This window comes from Myotis daubentonii, chromosome 21 (assembly GCF_963259705.1).
Source record: "Myotis daubentonii chromosome 21, mMyoDau2.1, whole genome shotgun sequence".
NCBI lineage: Eukaryota > Metazoa > Chordata > Mammalia > Chiroptera > Vespertilionidae > Myotis > Myotis daubentonii.
In genome coordinates this window covers 15,104,819-15,121,971 of record NC_081860.1, presented here as the reverse complement: position 1 = coordinate 15,121,971, position 17,153 = coordinate 15,104,819, and the positions used below count along the sequence as shown (strand labels likewise).

General features: G+C 45.8%; 1 protein-coding gene across 17 annotated transcripts in view; it reads right to left on the bottom strand.

The window, feature by feature from the left end:
• The window catches only part of AKAP13 (A-kinase anchoring protein 13), a 195,271-nt gene that overhangs the window by 62,414 nt on the left and 115,704 nt on the right, over window positions 1-17,153 (bottom strand). The window contains exon 1 of one of the 17 annotated variants that reach the window (XM_059678209.1): window positions 5,846-6,536. The exons of 14 other annotated variants lie outside the window; for them this stretch is intronic. In XM_059678209.1, the coding sequence (XP_059534192.1) occupies window positions 5,846-5,926 (81 nt within the window). In that variant the 5' untranslated portion in view covers window positions 5,927-6,536. Of the gene's footprint in view, window positions 1-5,845; window positions 6,537-17,153 lie in introns of those variants that run through there. 2 more of the 17 variants (XM_059678210.1, XM_059678211.1) reach the window with 2 other exon arrangements.

Here is a 17,153-nt window from a genome sequence, read left to right as displayed (position 1 = left end):
ATACTATGGACGACTTTACCGCCTATCATTGTAACCCAGATTAGAGATCTTGTCCTTAGATGTGTTTGAGGCGCATAAAAAGCCCAAAGGTGTAGGAACAGGAACGAAGAATGGCTCTGAGTACACACATGTAGCACATCTGTTGTCATGTTAGTCTCCTTTCCAAAAGGTGACCTCTGAGACGGGGTTTTTTACATGAACAAATAAGCCAGTTCCTTGTACTATCAACACCCTTCTTAGCCGGCTCGAGACGAGGCTTGGCAAAAGGTTCTGACGGCCAAATCAGGACTAGGAGACACGAGAGAAAGAAACCATACTGTTGAGACTACTAATAACCTGAGTTTTAAGAGAAAAACAAAGACAATGATGATGATCCCCTCTATCCAGATTTGCCCTGATGGAATCTGTCAGCCATGAGGCAAATACAGGACTGGCAACAGACTGAATGGGCCGAGAAAGGAATAGTTCAAGATTATTCCCAAATGTTTGAGCAAGGAGCTCGAAATGAGGAAAACAGAAACTTGGCCATTAGATATCCGTGTCTTCTGGAGGGATAAGTTACCAAAACAGAGTTTCTGGCTCTGACCACGTTCATGATGCTTTAAATAAAAAAACAAAGTTAAGTCTTTTGTTCATATTTGTCTCCGTGACAAAAAGATCATGGCCACTGCAGGTATTCAACATCCACAGTTCTGGTAAGTTCTTGCGCATGTGCCCATGGGTAAGAGAAGGTACTTCAGAAGAAACGCCAGACCCTCACCGGACCCCGCCCACAGGTTATTTTTCCTGCCCTGGGACCCCTTGCGGTTACATAAATCACACCCACGTTGCGTTCCCATCAGGCTGAAAATAGAGCTGTACATATTTTCAGCGCAGAGGGAGCTGGCTTTTGTTTTTGGCAGCGTGTCTGCTACTGTTTATATCCGAACATCCGAATAATACAGCCCACGGTTACACCCAGCCTTCCCAGCCGTGGCCCGTATGTACTTCCTCTGCATCTGTCTCAGGAGATGCAGCCAGAGTTCCAACTCTGAACAAAAGGAAGCAGAACCCACCATCCGGACATGGGAGCCAAGCCTTGAGTCAGTCTTTTCAGGGAATGAGACTCACTGAGCAGATGCTGTGGCCACCTTCAAGCCTCAGCCTCCGTACCTTTCACTGAAGGCAATGAGGAAGTCTCTCAGAGCGAGCCAAGGTTTCAAGCATGTATATTTCTCTGGAAAGTGACGCTGGCCTTAAAGACAAACTACTCCTCTGGCTTTAGCTCTAGGTCCAGTGGCCTGCCCAGACATCGTGAACAGGGCGGAGGGGCCTTTGGAAACGCTTGCATTCAGTGCACACAAAACATGGTTGCACATCTTTTAAGCAGCCATCTGAAACTCTGAATTACTGGCTACAAAGTATTAATGACCAGCTACAAAGTATGCTCATCAAACACATGAGAAACCAGGAACCTAAAATTATAGTAAAACAGAAATGGCCCCCGGACTACCTCGGTTCAGATCGCCAGTGAATCCAAGACCCTCTTCTGTCTCGGCAGATGGTAGTTCTGCCCAGTTTCTGATCCTTGCTACCCTCTTGTTTAAGAACGGCCTCAGGAATGCTTATCTTGTCAGCTACGGAACGGCGCTGGGCGAAAGCTCCTGTCATTCACCAACTTGGGGGGCCAACGCTAGCTTACTAAAGGAGGTGGAGGAAAATAGGCATGTAGATACCAAGGGGATTCTGCTAACAATGAAAATGATTACATATCCCAGTTTGAGCATGTGATTTAGCATTGCCAACCATTTATCCTTAGAGCCTAAAGTCATAGGCATTAGGAGAGAGTAACCAAGGGACTGTCACACAGGGAGGAAGAGGAATGTGTATGTGTGGACTTGGATGGGGGACCGAGGAGGATGGTAACAAGGAATACTACCAACTTGTGTGTCATTATTTAGGGGGGGATTCAGAAAGGAAGTAAGGTTTGGGATGCTGGGGTTGATGGTGAGAACAAGAGCTATCTGAAGATAAAGACCAATGTATGTAGCCTCAGGCGAATCTAAGGCCTGATGCAGAAGAACTACCCTGAAACTATACAGACCTGACAAAGGGAAGAGAGACCAGAGTACAGAGTAAGCCAATATGCAGGGGATGTAAGACAGGATGGGAATTCTGAAGCTAATCTACAGTGATTGTTAGGATGCCAGTGGGAGGGACTGGAGCTGTAAATGTGTAATACCAAAATGATGGGCTCACAATCTCAATTTTATGATTATTGTCATACTTCATTTCTGTGATGGTTACCTTATCAGTACACTGAATACAGTTTATAGAAAATGATGCTTATGAATCCACACTTACAAATCTTAAAAGATTAACTCACTCAATTAGCGAATACCTAGTATTTTTATGGTTGTTGTTAATCCTCCCCGAAGGATATTTTTCCCATTGCTTTTCAGAGAGAGTGGAAAGGAGGGAGGGAGGGGGAGAGAAACAGAAGAGAGACACATCGATTGGTTATCTCCTGCATACGCCCCACTTGGCAGTGAGGGTGGGGATGGAACCTGCAACCCAGGTGCATGCCCTTGAGCAGGAATGAAACTCTTCCATGTGAAGGCCGACGCTCTGACCACTGAACCATGCCAGCCAGGGCCTTACCAAGTATTTAATCTGAATCAGGGACATTGCTCTGAGTGCTTAGAAATGTCTAGTGAACATATGAAAAAATTTCAAGCTCCTTAATATGAAAAGCAAACTTCCAGAGATAAAAATAGATTGCAAACATACACATGATCACTTGAGATCTGAAGTATACCCAATACCATTATCTTTTTTTAAAATATATTGTTATGGATTTCAAAGAGGAAGGGAGAGGGAGAGAGAGATAGAAACATAAATGATGAGAAAGGATCATGGATTGGCTGCCTCCTGCACTCCCCACACTGTGGATTGAGCCCGAAACCCAGGCATGTGCCCTTGACCTGGAATCAAACCTGGGACCTTTCAATCCGCAGGCCGACGCTCTATCCACTCAGCCAAGCCAGCTAGGGTCCCAATACCCTTATTTTTTAAAAACACTAATTAAAGATAATGAAATTCAAAGTGGAAGATAATTGGAGAGCACTTCTGAGTAATTTTTTAGAAGAATTACAGGGAAAATCTGCTACAACTTGTGTGACAAACTGCAAGTATAAGAGATGGTGCACCTGTCCAAAGTGTTTACAGAAGGCAATGTCCTGAGAAAGAAGTGATGGTTTAGTTTCTAGGACTTCTCCCAAACTGAAAGGTCTCGGACAGAAAAAACATGCATTTTTATATATAAATAACAACTAATACACATATTCATGTAATAAAAAGAACTGGTCGCCTCAAAGAAAAGGTCTAGGATGGCAAGAACATGGACTCTGAAAGCAATCGGATCTGGGGCTGCATCTTACCAGCTATTGTGCATGAGCCATGAGACCTTCAGAAAATGACTATCGGAATCTGTTTTTCCGTAAGTAAAACGAGACCAGGAATGTAAAAACTAAATGCCTGTATCTCCTATCCATCCCCTTCTTCCCACTGACCACGAAAGCATTTTATCCGGCCTGGACTCCCACAGTGGCAGCCTCGCTGATGCCCACAGTCAGGATGACCCTGTGTAAACATACCCTGAGAAGTGCTGTATCCAAACAAAGCAAATTCCTCACCAGGGCGGTTGAGACCTTGCTTTTCCAGGTCCCCGCTGCGCCTCCAGCTGCCCTGCCGCTCCCCACTTACCCAGGTGCTCCTGTCACACGGCCCAGCCAGTTCCCTCCTATTTCAGGGCCTGTACTTGCTGTTCGCTCTTTCTAAAACCCCTTCCCCTTGGTGTAACAGGCATGTTCTTATCCTGGAGGGATCCTTTTTGTTTGTTTTTTTAATGACATCACCTGAGAAGGATCTTTATCTAAAATAGGGCTTGCCCGGCCAGCGTGGCTCAGTGGTTGAGCATCGACCTATTAACCAGGAGGTCATGGTTCGATTCCGGGTCAGGGCACATGCCTGGGTTGTGGGCTCGATCCCCAGTGTGGGGTGTGCAGGAGGCAGCCAATCCATGATCCTTTCTCATCATTGATATTTCTATCTCTCTCGCCTTCTCCCTTCCTCTCTGAAAACAATGCAAATATTTAAAAAAATAAAACTGTAAAATTGCATCTGAGGCCAGTAAGCCTGTGATTTTGCTCCACATAAAGGTTTTCATGCCCAGTTCGAGCACAGAGCTCCTCACATTTTAGCATTTTTTTAAATATATGACATTCCTATGAGACTGAGATCTTCTCTCTCCCCTTCCTCTTGTCCTTTTCCCCCCCCTCCCCCCCCCCACATGTAAAATCATGGAGAGTCAAGCATATAAAGGTCCTAAACACTAGGCTCTCCCCAGTGCCTGAGGACAAAAGTTTTAAAGCATGAGTATGATTTCATAAAGGAAATCACATTTCAGAGAAACTAAAATGAATATTATCTTGGAGCAACTTCAAAATGCCTGTGACCCACTGCTCCCAGGCCAGGCCTGGCAGGTCAAACCACCGCCTGGGAGCGATGACAGAGGGACAATGACACCATCGCACGCCTGTCCCAGCCCCTCGTCCAATGTGGTATTTCACTGGCTCCTGTGTCGATTCTTCTGGGCCCATTATTGGCCTCAATGGACCAATGAAAGAATGAGGGTGCCTCAAGCAATAAACTGAATTGATGAATCGATAAAATAGCTCCACGATTTCCTTGACCAGGGCAATGCGTTACACTTTGCCTGGACTGCCCAGCTCCGTACTCACTCAAGGTAGGAACGGAGGTTCCTTTCGGCATCTCTGAACCACTTGAAATTGGAGGCTTCCAATTTCCCCTGCTTTTGCCAGAAAACTGCTAAACTTCCAATAAGCACGCCGTCAGTCACCCAATATTCCCAGACTCCCAACTCTGACTGGAAGAGTCCTTACTAATTTTAGATCCCAGGATGCCTTCTGTGAGCAATTAGCCCTGCAGAGGCTCCGCCCCCATCCTGCTTCGACACCTCACACTGAGCAAACAAACACGGCTATCAACAGTCTGGGGCTGGACCTGAAAAGCAGTCAAGCCAAGCCAACAGGACCACATCGCCACTTAGTAAATACGTTGATTGGAGAATCTTCCAGAGTTGTGAGCGAAGAGATGGCAGAAACAACAGAAAAGGCTCTGACAAAAGACAGAGCGACTCAGAGACAGAGGCAGACGGAGAAAGATGCCCAGACGGATGGGGGCGGGGGTGGGCGGTGAGGGGGCAGGGATGACAGGGAAGGAGGGACAAATAGACATCGCAGGAAAGAGCAACTCTAAAGGGGAATCTCTCCCTTTGAGATTTTCAAGAATAGGAGGTTCTCCTGAGAATAAGAATGCATTCTGAAGCAGTTACAGTGACATTTAAGCAGTAAGTGGCTCACTGCTGATTCTCAAGTCCCACTGGTTTTGTTCAGAAAGTACTTTATTTTATTCATCCTCAGCCAAGGATATTTTTCCCATTGATTTTTTTTTTTTTTTTTAGAAAGAGTGGAAGGGAGGGGGAGAGACACACAGAGAGAAACATTGATGTGAAAGAGACAGATTGGTTATCTCCTACACTCATTGGGGGCTTACCCTGCAACTGAGGTACATGCCTTTGACCGGAATTAAACCTGGGACCCTTCAAGTCCGCAGGCCGACCCAAACCAGCTCAGCTAGGACCAGATATTCCTTTAAGAATCCGAAAATCGCCAACCCGATCCCCCACCCGCAATGCTCACACATACTCCTCAGCCCTTCTCCCTGCAGGTGGCCGGGCGCAGCTATGGGATTCCAGGGGAAAGGGCCTGAGAGGTGGCCTTACCTTCAGCAACACCACGTCCACAGTCCTGTCCACCTTGGAGATGTCACACAGGCTGTAGCGCCGCTTGTGCCGCTCGTACATTCTGACCGAGGGCAGGAGGGAGGAACAATGCCGATGTGCCCGGGGTCACTTGGGGGACCAGCGCACCCCGCCAGTCCCGAGTTCCAAACTCCTCCCGGTCAGCTGCAGGGGACCGGGCCTTCCAGACGGCGCTCTACGCGAAACCCTCCAAGGGCCAAAAAGGAATCAAAAAGAACCCAGCGGAATCCACTTCCCTGAACTGACCCTGAACTTTCTGACAACTTCGGAGCGCCGGGATAATGAGTTTATAATTCATAATATAAACAATGCGTGCCTCTTGGTGCTATACAAGCACATGCTGCTTCCATCACTGGTGATGACTCCAGTAGAAAAACTAAGAATGAACTGGCTGAGCATAATGGCCGGCGCACGTGGGGGAAAGACCAGAGCAGGCAGTACGAATCCAGTACGTACTCCGTCAGGAAAAGAGAAAAAAAGGGAAGACAACGCTATTGCAAAGGGATAGCATAAAAAAAAAATTCCCATTCAACTGTTCTTGTTTTAAAGAAAAAAAAAAAGAGAAGGAAAATCAAATTTTCTTTATGGAAGAAAAAAGCACAAGCCTGGAGATCCTGTCTGAAGCAAACAGCCTTTCAGGTCCGCGTCTGCTCCCAGGCAGCAGGGCTGGGTTCTGATTTAAGTTGGAAATATGTAATGACAGCAGCGGAGAAGGAGGAAAAGGCCCCTCCCCCTGCCCCCTCCCTCTCTTTAGGGCGCTGGCCCAGCCCGAGCCCAGCCCGTCCTCCCTTCTCCTCACTCACAGGGACGTCAAGACTTGCCCTTTCAGCTCCGCACCAACAGCCTCAGCCTCGGAGGCTTGAAAAGCTAATTGCAGTGGTGGGAGCATGATTCACCCGCGAAGGAAGGAGAGAAAAACAAGGCTTCCTTTTCCAGCGCTTCCTCCTTCTCCTCCAACTGTCCCCTGTGAGCAGGCTCTGTGGGTCCAGATGCTTTGATGTCAGGCAGGAGTGATGGAGGGAGGGGATGTCACCCTGAACACCACCAGCATGTGCAGCGCGCTTCTCTCTCCCTCCAAGAACAGAGAATTGAAGCGACCCAAGGCACACGCTGCAGCTCCGTGCCAAACGCAAACCAGTGACTTAACATGAGAAAAATGTGAGCCAAATATTTCAGGGTTGTTTCTCTAGGATCCAGAAGTGGCCACAAAGGTGTCCGACAAGATTTAAACATCATCAAGAGTTCAGCTTTTTATTTTTTTGTTTTTCAAGGGGGTTGATGAACAGAAGGGGGCTTTAAAGAGAATTAAAGAGGAAAGCAGGAAAATGAATGGGGACGTGTGTCACCGCTTTTTGTGACGAAGGAAGGCACCTGGCGGGGACTGCTCTGCCTGCGAAGCGTCCATTCACAGGCAGGGAGCCCGCGGAGCCCTGTGCAGCCCTGTGCACGGCTGCTACCCATTTGCCTGTTTTTTACTATTTGAGACCTCGCTAGCCCCACCCTTTGGAACATTCTCCGGGGCCAGACCTCTTCCAGAATTCGCTCTCTCACTCCAGACATTCCCTCACTGAGGTTGAAAATGATTTGGGAGAGAAAGGAGGAAGGGAGGAGCCACTGGGGGAAGTAAAGGGAGAAAGAGTGAAGAAAGAAAGAAGAAATAGAAAGATTTGCCTCCTGGGGCATTAGCCTGATTTTCCTCATCTGGCCAGGTGTCCTAGCTGGACCTGGAGGGTGTGAATGAGGGGGTTCAAGGAAGAAAAGAGACTTAATACCACGGGGATGGCAAACAGAGCCAGAGAGGGGGTTTTTCAGGAACTGTATGTACAAGGGGAAGAGACGTCTGATGAGTCACCATTTCCCCAGGCCAGGCATTCACTTGTTAACTAGCTCAAAGGACAGGAGGCAGCCAGTCTGGCTATAATGCCAGCATTCTCCATCTATATGCTAACGCGCAGCTGCAGCTATAACCACTCAGAGCCCCGACCCCCCAGCCCTCACAGCCCTCACTGCCCCAGGAGGGATCCCCCAGCCTCACTGCCAGCCCTCACCGCTAGGGAGAGCAGACAGCCTCCCTCCCCATGTGCCCCAGGGGGCCTTGGCTCCTGGGCGTCCCCAACATGTACAGTGAGACAGGGGCGGCGTCCCCAACATGTACAGTGAGACAGGGGCGCTGCTCATCACAGTGATAATGGGGACCAGTAGAAGCAAGATGATTAGGGCAAGATTAAAAGTTGTCAGTAAAAGTCTTGCTCAGGCTTATTACCGAAAGGGCGGGAACCTGGTCAGCAATTTACAAATACTTTGAAACTATGTGATCTAAGGCACCAACGGAAAGATCCTTTAGGCTTCAGTGTATGGAAAATTGAATAATGTCTTATCTTTTCGGTACGAGCTTTCACCAAGCTGTAATTTAGCACTCTTTCCCCGCCCCATATGCACACAGAGCTGCCTCCCCTCTGTCCTCAATATGGTTTATTCCTCTCTGCTGCTCCCTTCTGTTTTAATTAGATTCAAATGTTTCCTGCTTCCAAGGTTCCCAGGATCTCTCTAGGGACCAGATGCTTTAATCACAATAAAGCCTCTCTCCGCCCAGCCTCCCCTATTGACATAAATGTACATAATCTATACTGATTTAACAGCTATTTTGTGCCGTGCAGTCAAGGCAAGCAAAATAAATAACAAGGTTTGTCCTTAAGAAGTTTATATAATTAGAGAGGAATCTGCTTCAAAATAATATAATTATCTGAAATGGCCCAGATTACTGTTTTGAGACATATAGATGAACCTTTTCAATTTCTGACTGTCTGCTGGCTTTGTGCTACTCGCTGCGAATGGAGATTTCTTACTTTTTCTGGACACATAAATGTATTTCAACGATTTGGAATCGTCTTTACGTATTCTGTTCCTTCTTGGAGCAGAAATGCCCTGGGCGGGGAAGAGTCTGTTTTCCTCTCCCCTCTGGATCGGATCAGCACTCCCCAACAGGAGACAGACTCCGTAGTCCTGTGCTTTTGCTGCTGATGTGACAATTCCAAGTTTTTATCAAAAACATCTGGACCCACTGAACAGTTATTCTGTTAGATTTTTGAAACGCCGCAACCAATCAGTTCAAATCCAAACTAGAGCTGAGAGTTACAAATTTTCGTTTTGAGAATGTTCCCTCTTTCCTTTAATTTTGGGAACTTATAATTATGTAATAATGTATGTATTATTTACAATAGTTATTTACAAGATTAATGATCCCTCCTTCTCTCTGTGTCCTTCTATCCGCAATAAGGTTTCCAAATTCCTCAACAGAAGAGCCAGAGCTTTTAGTCTGTTCAGACCACAGGCCCGACATGTGTTCTTAAAATTCCAGAAAATGAAGAATAACAGTGTTTTATGCATTATAATTTATAGCATTTCTGTTCAAGAATTAATTTTTCTCCTGGTTTTTTCAATGACAAGATCTAACCCCCAACCTGAATTATTTAACCTTCTTACAGGGCACCTCTATTTGGCTCCTTTTGTTCCAGGCGGGGCAGAGCCCTGCCTGAGTCCCACAGTCGGTTCTGCGTTAGGGCGCCACCTAGTGGGTGTGCTGAGGATCCAAACAGAACGCTCTAGGCCAGTAAAAGGAACAGCAGCATATGACTGGTCCCTGGTTAAGTGACTCACCAGTGACTCATTCAGTCTCAGCAGGAACACCAGGTAGGAGTGTGAAAACCAAGGGTTCTTTCCATTCTGGGGTGTGCCATTATCTCCCTGAGCGACCTGGGACAATGACGCTGACTCTCTGGACTTAGGTTTTCAAAACTGAACACTGAGAGTATGGACACTGTAGCATACCTGACATTCCTTCTTGATCTGATACCGTCAGTCTGAGACTAAAAAGTATTTATCACCTGACATATAGCTAGCTCATAGGAACGGAGAAATCTGCTCAAAACCTGTTGTAGAAAACATGCAGTATATTCTTGCACAATTACATCTGCCGCCTCCACTTTTCACATGAAATGGGAAGGAAGGAGAGGTCTACCACAGTTGACAATTTTCATCAATCTATGATTTCATTAACTTAAACATGTGAGTCATTCAGAGTTGCACATCTGTTGGCCAAACTGACTAGAATACAGGTGAAACATGAGCCTCCACTTGAGCAACTCCAGGCTGCTTAGAATAACAGTCTGCATAAAATATGATGTTTGGAACTTGACAGGAGAAAGGGGAACATTATTTACAATGGCTGCAAAGGCACTGTTTCCATCTCGGGTTTCCTTTTTAATCTCAGGGTAGAGGTTCAAGCACTACTGGTCCTGGCATTTCTTTGACCAGGTTTGGAGGCCCCAAGGTTAAGAGAGTGAAAGGAGAACAGGAAGGCCTTTAGGGTGAGCAACCAGCTACTCTTTTCAAATCAGTCTAGACAGCAGTAAGCCACTCCATTGCTTTAACCCTCTAGGGCAGTGTTTCTCAACCTTCCTAACGCCGCGATCCTTTAATACAGTTCCTCATGTTGTGGTGACCCCCAACCATAAAATTATTTTCGTTGCTACTTCATAACTGTAATTTTGCTACTGTTTTGAATCGTAATGTAAATATCTTATATGCAGGATGTATTTAGGCGACCCCTGTGAAAGGGTCGTTCGACCACCAAAGGGGTCGCGACCCACAGGTTGAGAACCGCTGCTCTAGGGCTTTGCAAGAAGAAACCTTAAGACAATTTAGCCGGGAGCTAACAATGGCAAAAAGAAATTAAGATGGGAGAATATAAGAAAAGACAAAGCTTTAAAAAGGTCTCTTTGCAAACTTGTGCTCCTTACAGGAGATGTTATTGTCTACAGATGAGGAGAAGTCGCACTCAGAGTCTAAGTCAGCTGTACCAGGGCACACAGCTCATAAAATGAGTTTGCATTAAACTGAGTTCTGTAAGTCTTTCTTTCCACCAAATGTCTTTTTAAAAAATACATTTTTATTGATTTCAGAGAGGAAGGGAGAGGGAGAGAGAACCACTGATCGGCTACCTCCTGCACGCCCCCTACTGGAAATCGAACCCGAAACCCAGACATGTGCCCTGACTGGGAATTGAACTGTGACCTCCTGGTTCATAGGTCGAAGCTCAACCACTGAGCCACGCCGGCCGGGCATGGAGCAGTAGTTCTTTAACAAGGTCAACATGGACCAGGAACGCAGATGGAAGAGTCAGTCTTGGGAAAAGAAGAAAAAAGCCTCTTCATTTGAGGCAAAGGGAAAGAAGTAATAAAAGACAGATATTTATAGATTTTTTTCCTGGCCAATCCCCAAGTGCCTAATTTGGACGGAACTTCTGGTGTCCTGAACAATCCCCACCAGAGGCTGACATGCCAGTGACCATTGGGATAAAGAGCACTGGGCTGCTCTCAGGCGGGACTCTGGGAGAAAAGCCCAGCGGCATGACGGCCTCTGTGGCCTTTTCTCACCTCTCCTTGGACCTCCTCTCCTGCAGCTGCACAAGTCAGATGGCTGTGCTCAGACTGGATCCCACACCTGGCTGCCTCCATGCCCCTGCCCCGGCCCTGAGCACTCCTGTCACACGGGAAGCATCCACTGGTCATCACAGTTAGCTGGGTATCTGTTATACAAGGCTCTTGAGCAAGATAGGTCCTATTTCTTTGGATTTCCTTCAGGTTCCTGGCCTTCGCATTCAACAAATGGTTCCTGTTTGAATGAATAAACAGCCATCGCCGTCTGAAAAGACGACATTCTCAGGACTAGGTCTAACTAGTGCCGGCAATCTAGGTTCAGAAGCTCCTTCGTTCGTCAATTTCAGTACCCATGGGTTTTTGGATACAGAGGTGCACACTAGAGGAAAGGGGCATCTCTACTCCGCTCATCACAAGCAAGTGACATGAGCACTTTGGGCCTTATCAATAAATGGGACGTCTCAGCCCTGGCCAGTGGATAGAGCACGGGCCCGCAGGCTAAAGGGTCGCAAGTTTGATTTTGGTCTACGGCACGTTCCTCAGTTGTGGGAGGCAACCAATCAATGTGTCTCACCATCGATGTTTCTCTCTCTCTCTCTCTGTCTTCGCCCTCCCTTCCATTCTCTCTAAAAATCAATAGAAAAATATCCTTGGGTGAGGATTAACAACAACAACAACAAAAAACAACAACAACAACAACAACACACACACACACACACACACACACACACATATATATACATACTCTGCACAAAATGGTGCATTACTAGAGACCAAGTTTCATGGGAGCATTTTGGTAATTTTTTCAGATGTGTGTGTGCTGGGTCAGATGACTGGCAGCGCTGACTGGTGGTGAACTATGTAAGGACAGTGCATCGGACAAATCAGGTAACCCAAGGAGACAGTTTAAGGAACAGATAAGATCATAAAGTATTATCAGGGCCAACCCTTGAGCTTCCAGCACTGAGCAGGACACACGTGTCCCTCCGACTTGCCCTCTACAAGACGAGCAGTAACATTTCTCCTCCGCTTCCCCTAGGAGGATGCTATAAGAATAAGCATCGGTTATTTAATACTGCCCACTGCTACCACCTTTGTTTCATACAAGTATCGTTTTCTGGGTCTGAATTCTAATGGTTCTATGCCTCCAATTCTCAGGCTGAGAAACCTGAGAAAGCTTAATCTGTTGTGTTTCACTACACAGGCAATTATACAAACTGTACACAGAGATGAGCCATTTTTCTTGGTTCAACCCTAAATGGGTATCAAAATAAGAAGCTTCCTTTTCTCCACGGGACTTTTAGTTGCAACTCCTGCCATACTGACTAAAACCAGGTTTTTGTTTTGTTTTGTTTTAATATGTTTTTGCTGATTTCAGAGAGGAAGGGAGAAGGGGAGAAAGAGAGAACATCACTGATGAGAATCATGGATCAGCTGCCTCCTGCACGCCCCACATTAGGGATTGAGCCTGCCACTCAGGCTAGTGCCCTGACTGGGAATTGAACCTTGACCTCCTGGTACATAGGTCGATGCTCAACCATTTAGCCACACTGGCTGGGCCAATATGAGTGATTCTTTAATGCAAGTTACTGTACTATTAGTAGGATTAGTGTCCACTGATGCACATCTTCACGAAGTAACAGTCAGTGCTAGGCATAATGACATTTCTGAGACATCAAGTGAAGGAAAAACATTGTTCAGTGTTTAATAAGCCAGCCAAGTGCAGAGATATTTTAGAAATATTCTACAGTACAGATTTCCAAATCAAAGCTCCAGCTCCAGCTACCTGAAACCCTCCACTTCAAAAGATTCACTCAGCCCTAACTGGTTTGGCTCAGTAGATAGAGCGTCAGCCTGTGGACTAAAGGGTCCCAGGTTTGATTCCAGTCATGTACCAAGGAATCATGTACCTTAGTTGCGGGCACATCCCCAGTACAGGGTGTGCAGGAGGCAGCCGATCGATGTTTCTCTTTCATCGATGTTTCTAACTCTCTATCGCTCTCCCTTCCTCTCTGTAAAAAAATCAATAAAATATATTTTTTAAAAAGAGATTAACTTGTTCAAGGTTCCATGGAGAAGAAATGCTCTAATCTAATTATAAGACGGTCTTCCTCCTGGGGCAGGTAATGTGGGGACTCACAAGCCACAATCCTCAGGAATGGAAGTTAAAAACACCTTGTCGAAGACTTCACACACATTTCCTCTCCCTGGCAAAGTGGAGTTCTCTCTCAGCTCAGCTACTCCTGTGACCATCAGAACACATATGCTTTGCAGCGGTGTGGAATAATGCATCCCTTTTAAAGGGTTGCCTTGTTAAACTGTAAAAATCAAAGGCATGCATTTGTGAAATATTTTAATTACTATCTATATATAAAAGGCCAATATTCTAAGTGTCTGACCCTCCAGGTAATGATGTCACATAACAACACCCAACTTCCTCTCCCTAGCGACTAGCCTCCTTGGAGTTTCTTCAGCCCAGGAACACCACTGGCTTTATAGCCAGGTGGAAACATTTTACACTGTAACCAAATGTCTGTGAAGCGTTTTCCCGTGCCTCATCTCATTTGATCCTCACAGAAGTCCTGCCATAGGTAGATAGGAGACTCAGTGGAATCCTGCTTTCTTTTCATTCGCCGGAAAACACAGATTTAGAAAGCTTAGAAACTTGACCCAACTGAAAAGAAGAAATGGTGGACTTTGAAAATGACTTTGTTTTCTCACTGCGAAGAATCTAGTCAAACACTGTTACAGTTAAATATTTTACCCTTTGTTCTCCCTGCATGATCTACAACAATAATGTGCTTCATGTTGATATTTACTGCTGTGTTGCTGACAATTACCTGAAAGAGAAGTTGGGGTGCTTCACTGGGCTGGAAAAAGTTTAGCTACATCAGAAAGCAGGTCTAATTAAGCAAGTTTATCTATGTATATAAAGCTCTCACTGGTGCCAATTGCATGCGTGTGTTTCGATCTGTCACTGTCGATCGTGAATTTGGTGACACTTCTATTATAGAGAAAGGGTGAAGAGTGATATTAAAATAGTTCTTTTAATTAATTTCCTTGCAATGTGCACGAATTCGTGCACTGGCCTACTAGTTTGCTTATAAAAAGACCTTCGTAGAGGTATATTCGTTTTGTGAAAATAAATGCCAATATTTAAAGTCCTGTCTTTTACATTAAAAATTGCCCAGCAGTGCCTCCACTTAGCAGCAGCTGTTTCAATTTCCTGAATAGTTATATGTATCGAAAAGCAAGAGGTTTGCTTGTAAAAACATTCGACAATTCCACTTTTTATTTTTTTAAATTTATTTTTTATTTATTTATTTATTTATTTAAATATATTTTATTGATTTTTTACAGAGAGGAAGGGAGAGAGATAGAGAGTTAGAAACATCGATGAGAGAGAAACATCGATCAGCTGCCTCCTGCACATCTCCTACTGTGGATGTGCCCGCAACCCAGGTACATGCCCTTGACCGGAATCGAACCTGGGACCTTTCAGTCCGCAGGCCGACGCTCTATCCACTGAGCCAAACCGACAATTCCACTTTTTAACTTACATATAGATTTGTGTAATCATCTCCCTCCATTACACTAAATTAGTTAGTTATGTGATCAAATCCTTTTCAGAGGAAAAGAATCAACTTGCCCTTTCTTATTCTTTTATTAGAATTAAAAGCTCATTTCTTTCTCTATGCTCAGCAATGGATGACAAATTAGAGAAACAACTGCCAGAAGAATTAGACGGCGTGGCTCGACCACAGCTGCTGCTGCTGCCGTGCTTTCACAGCTTGGTCAGGTCCCCTGCAGGCGCTGTGAAGAGACTTACATTTAGTGACCCTTCTGCCTTCTCCCCCCGCACCCTCCCCACCACATTAAAGCTCTCCATCTTTCCTTTCCTTGGTGGTACCTCCCTCCTTCCTGCTCCCAGCTCCCACTACCTAGAGCTTTAAGGAGGGAGGATCGAGGCCACTTTTCACATCAGTCAAGTTCAGGGCACCTTCATGTTTATCCACTAACAAGTGGCTGGTATTAGATAACCCCTAGAGGGAGTCTAAGCTTTAAAAAAAAAACACAATTTGTTCAGAGATCATATTCTTAAAAGGGCAGGCAATACTTTGTTTTCTGTATAACCCCCACTCCTTCCTGGAGAGCCGTGCCAAGAAACAGACACATGGCAGTACAGACACTGCCCGGTCAGGAATAAAACAGAGACAAGGAAACTCAGCATTATTAAGCACCGAGGAGTTTACCTCCCCCTTCCCCTCTTCCAGGGACAGTGAGCAGCTACAGACACTCTACCTATGACCCTATGCAGATGCCCATCATCTGAACTCACCATGGACAGGCATCTCCTAAGGACCTCCACTGGAGTGGGGTGTGCCAATGACTGTTTCTCAAAGTCTATAGGGACAGTCTTTCGACTTAAACAGCAAACCTAAGAGCACTGCCCACCTTACAGTCTGTACCAGTGGTTCTCAACCTTCTGGCCCTTTAAATACAGTTCCTCATGTTGTGACCCAACCATAAAATCATTTTCGTTGCTACTTCATCACTGTCATGTTGCTACTGTTATGAATCGCCATGTAAATATCTGATATGCAGGATGGTCTTAGGCGACCCCTGTGAAAGGGTCCTTCAACTGCTAAACGGGTCGCGACCCACAGGTTGAGAACCGCTGGTCTGTACCAATCTTCAAACAGTATTTCTTCTCACAGCTCTAGGAACTCCTTTGAATAGATTTAGGTGCCATCGCAATTGCATTAGAGTAACAGGTCAAGAAAGCCAGGATTTAAGTCCTTTTCCTGAGACCAGAAGGAACAAACAGTCTCGGACAAGGAGAAAAACAATCCGCCGAGAGCCTGACGTGAAGCAGACCGCACCAGGCTCAGCGCTAACGAGGGAGGAGGGCACAGCTCTGTTTTCCTCCTCAGATCATCCCATTAGGGACACCTCATAGCTCCTGGGAAGGAACACAGCCCATTGTGTTGGGAGTGCGATGTGACAGGAACAGGAGGTGCTCCATGGCAACACAATCATGACACATGCATCACTTTCTGGAACTGGAATAAAAAGACTGACTTCCTATTTCAAGGCCAGCAATGCTATCAACAGGGAAAAATCCCTGAGTGAAACATTTAGTGTTCCACTTAAGGCCTCATGGTACAACGCCACCACAAGCAAACAGCAGAAAGAACACGGGTGTGGGCAGGCCTAACCCACAGAAAACGCCTCTCCGGGTCCCATGATGCAGGTGTCACTCCCAGTTTACTACTTGCTCTCTCAACAGGTCTTTAGGGTACATCTTACTCGTCTGACCCTTCATGGCATTCCCAGTTTCTACTACAATGTTCAACATGCAAACCGGTGTGTGTGTGAAAAGCAAAGGCTCAATTTACTTTGGGAAATGCACAATAGTAACTCCCGTAAAAGGGAATCCATTCTAACAGCACAATTTATTTAGGAATCTTTGTTGTAAGTGTTTAAAGTAAGGAACTCATGCATGAATACATGTGTGCCATCTGCCCTGCTGACAAGTCAGTCTAGAGCTCCCACAATCTCTGGCCTCACAGGGTGGATTAAGAGAAAAATTCCGAGCCTCTTAGAATGAATGTCCTGTTGCCCACAAAGTGGAGGTTACACATTTTATGGAGTCTGCGATTCTTGTCATGCACCCTCCTCCAGACGGGCCCAGGCCCTGAACCAATCTCAAGAGACCTGTGGCTGAGGCACCCTCAGAGTAAACATAAAGCAACATGGTAACATACATGAGTAGCACTATGGCCTGATAGAAGTGGTAAACTCACTTTTGCCACACTCTGCATAGATAG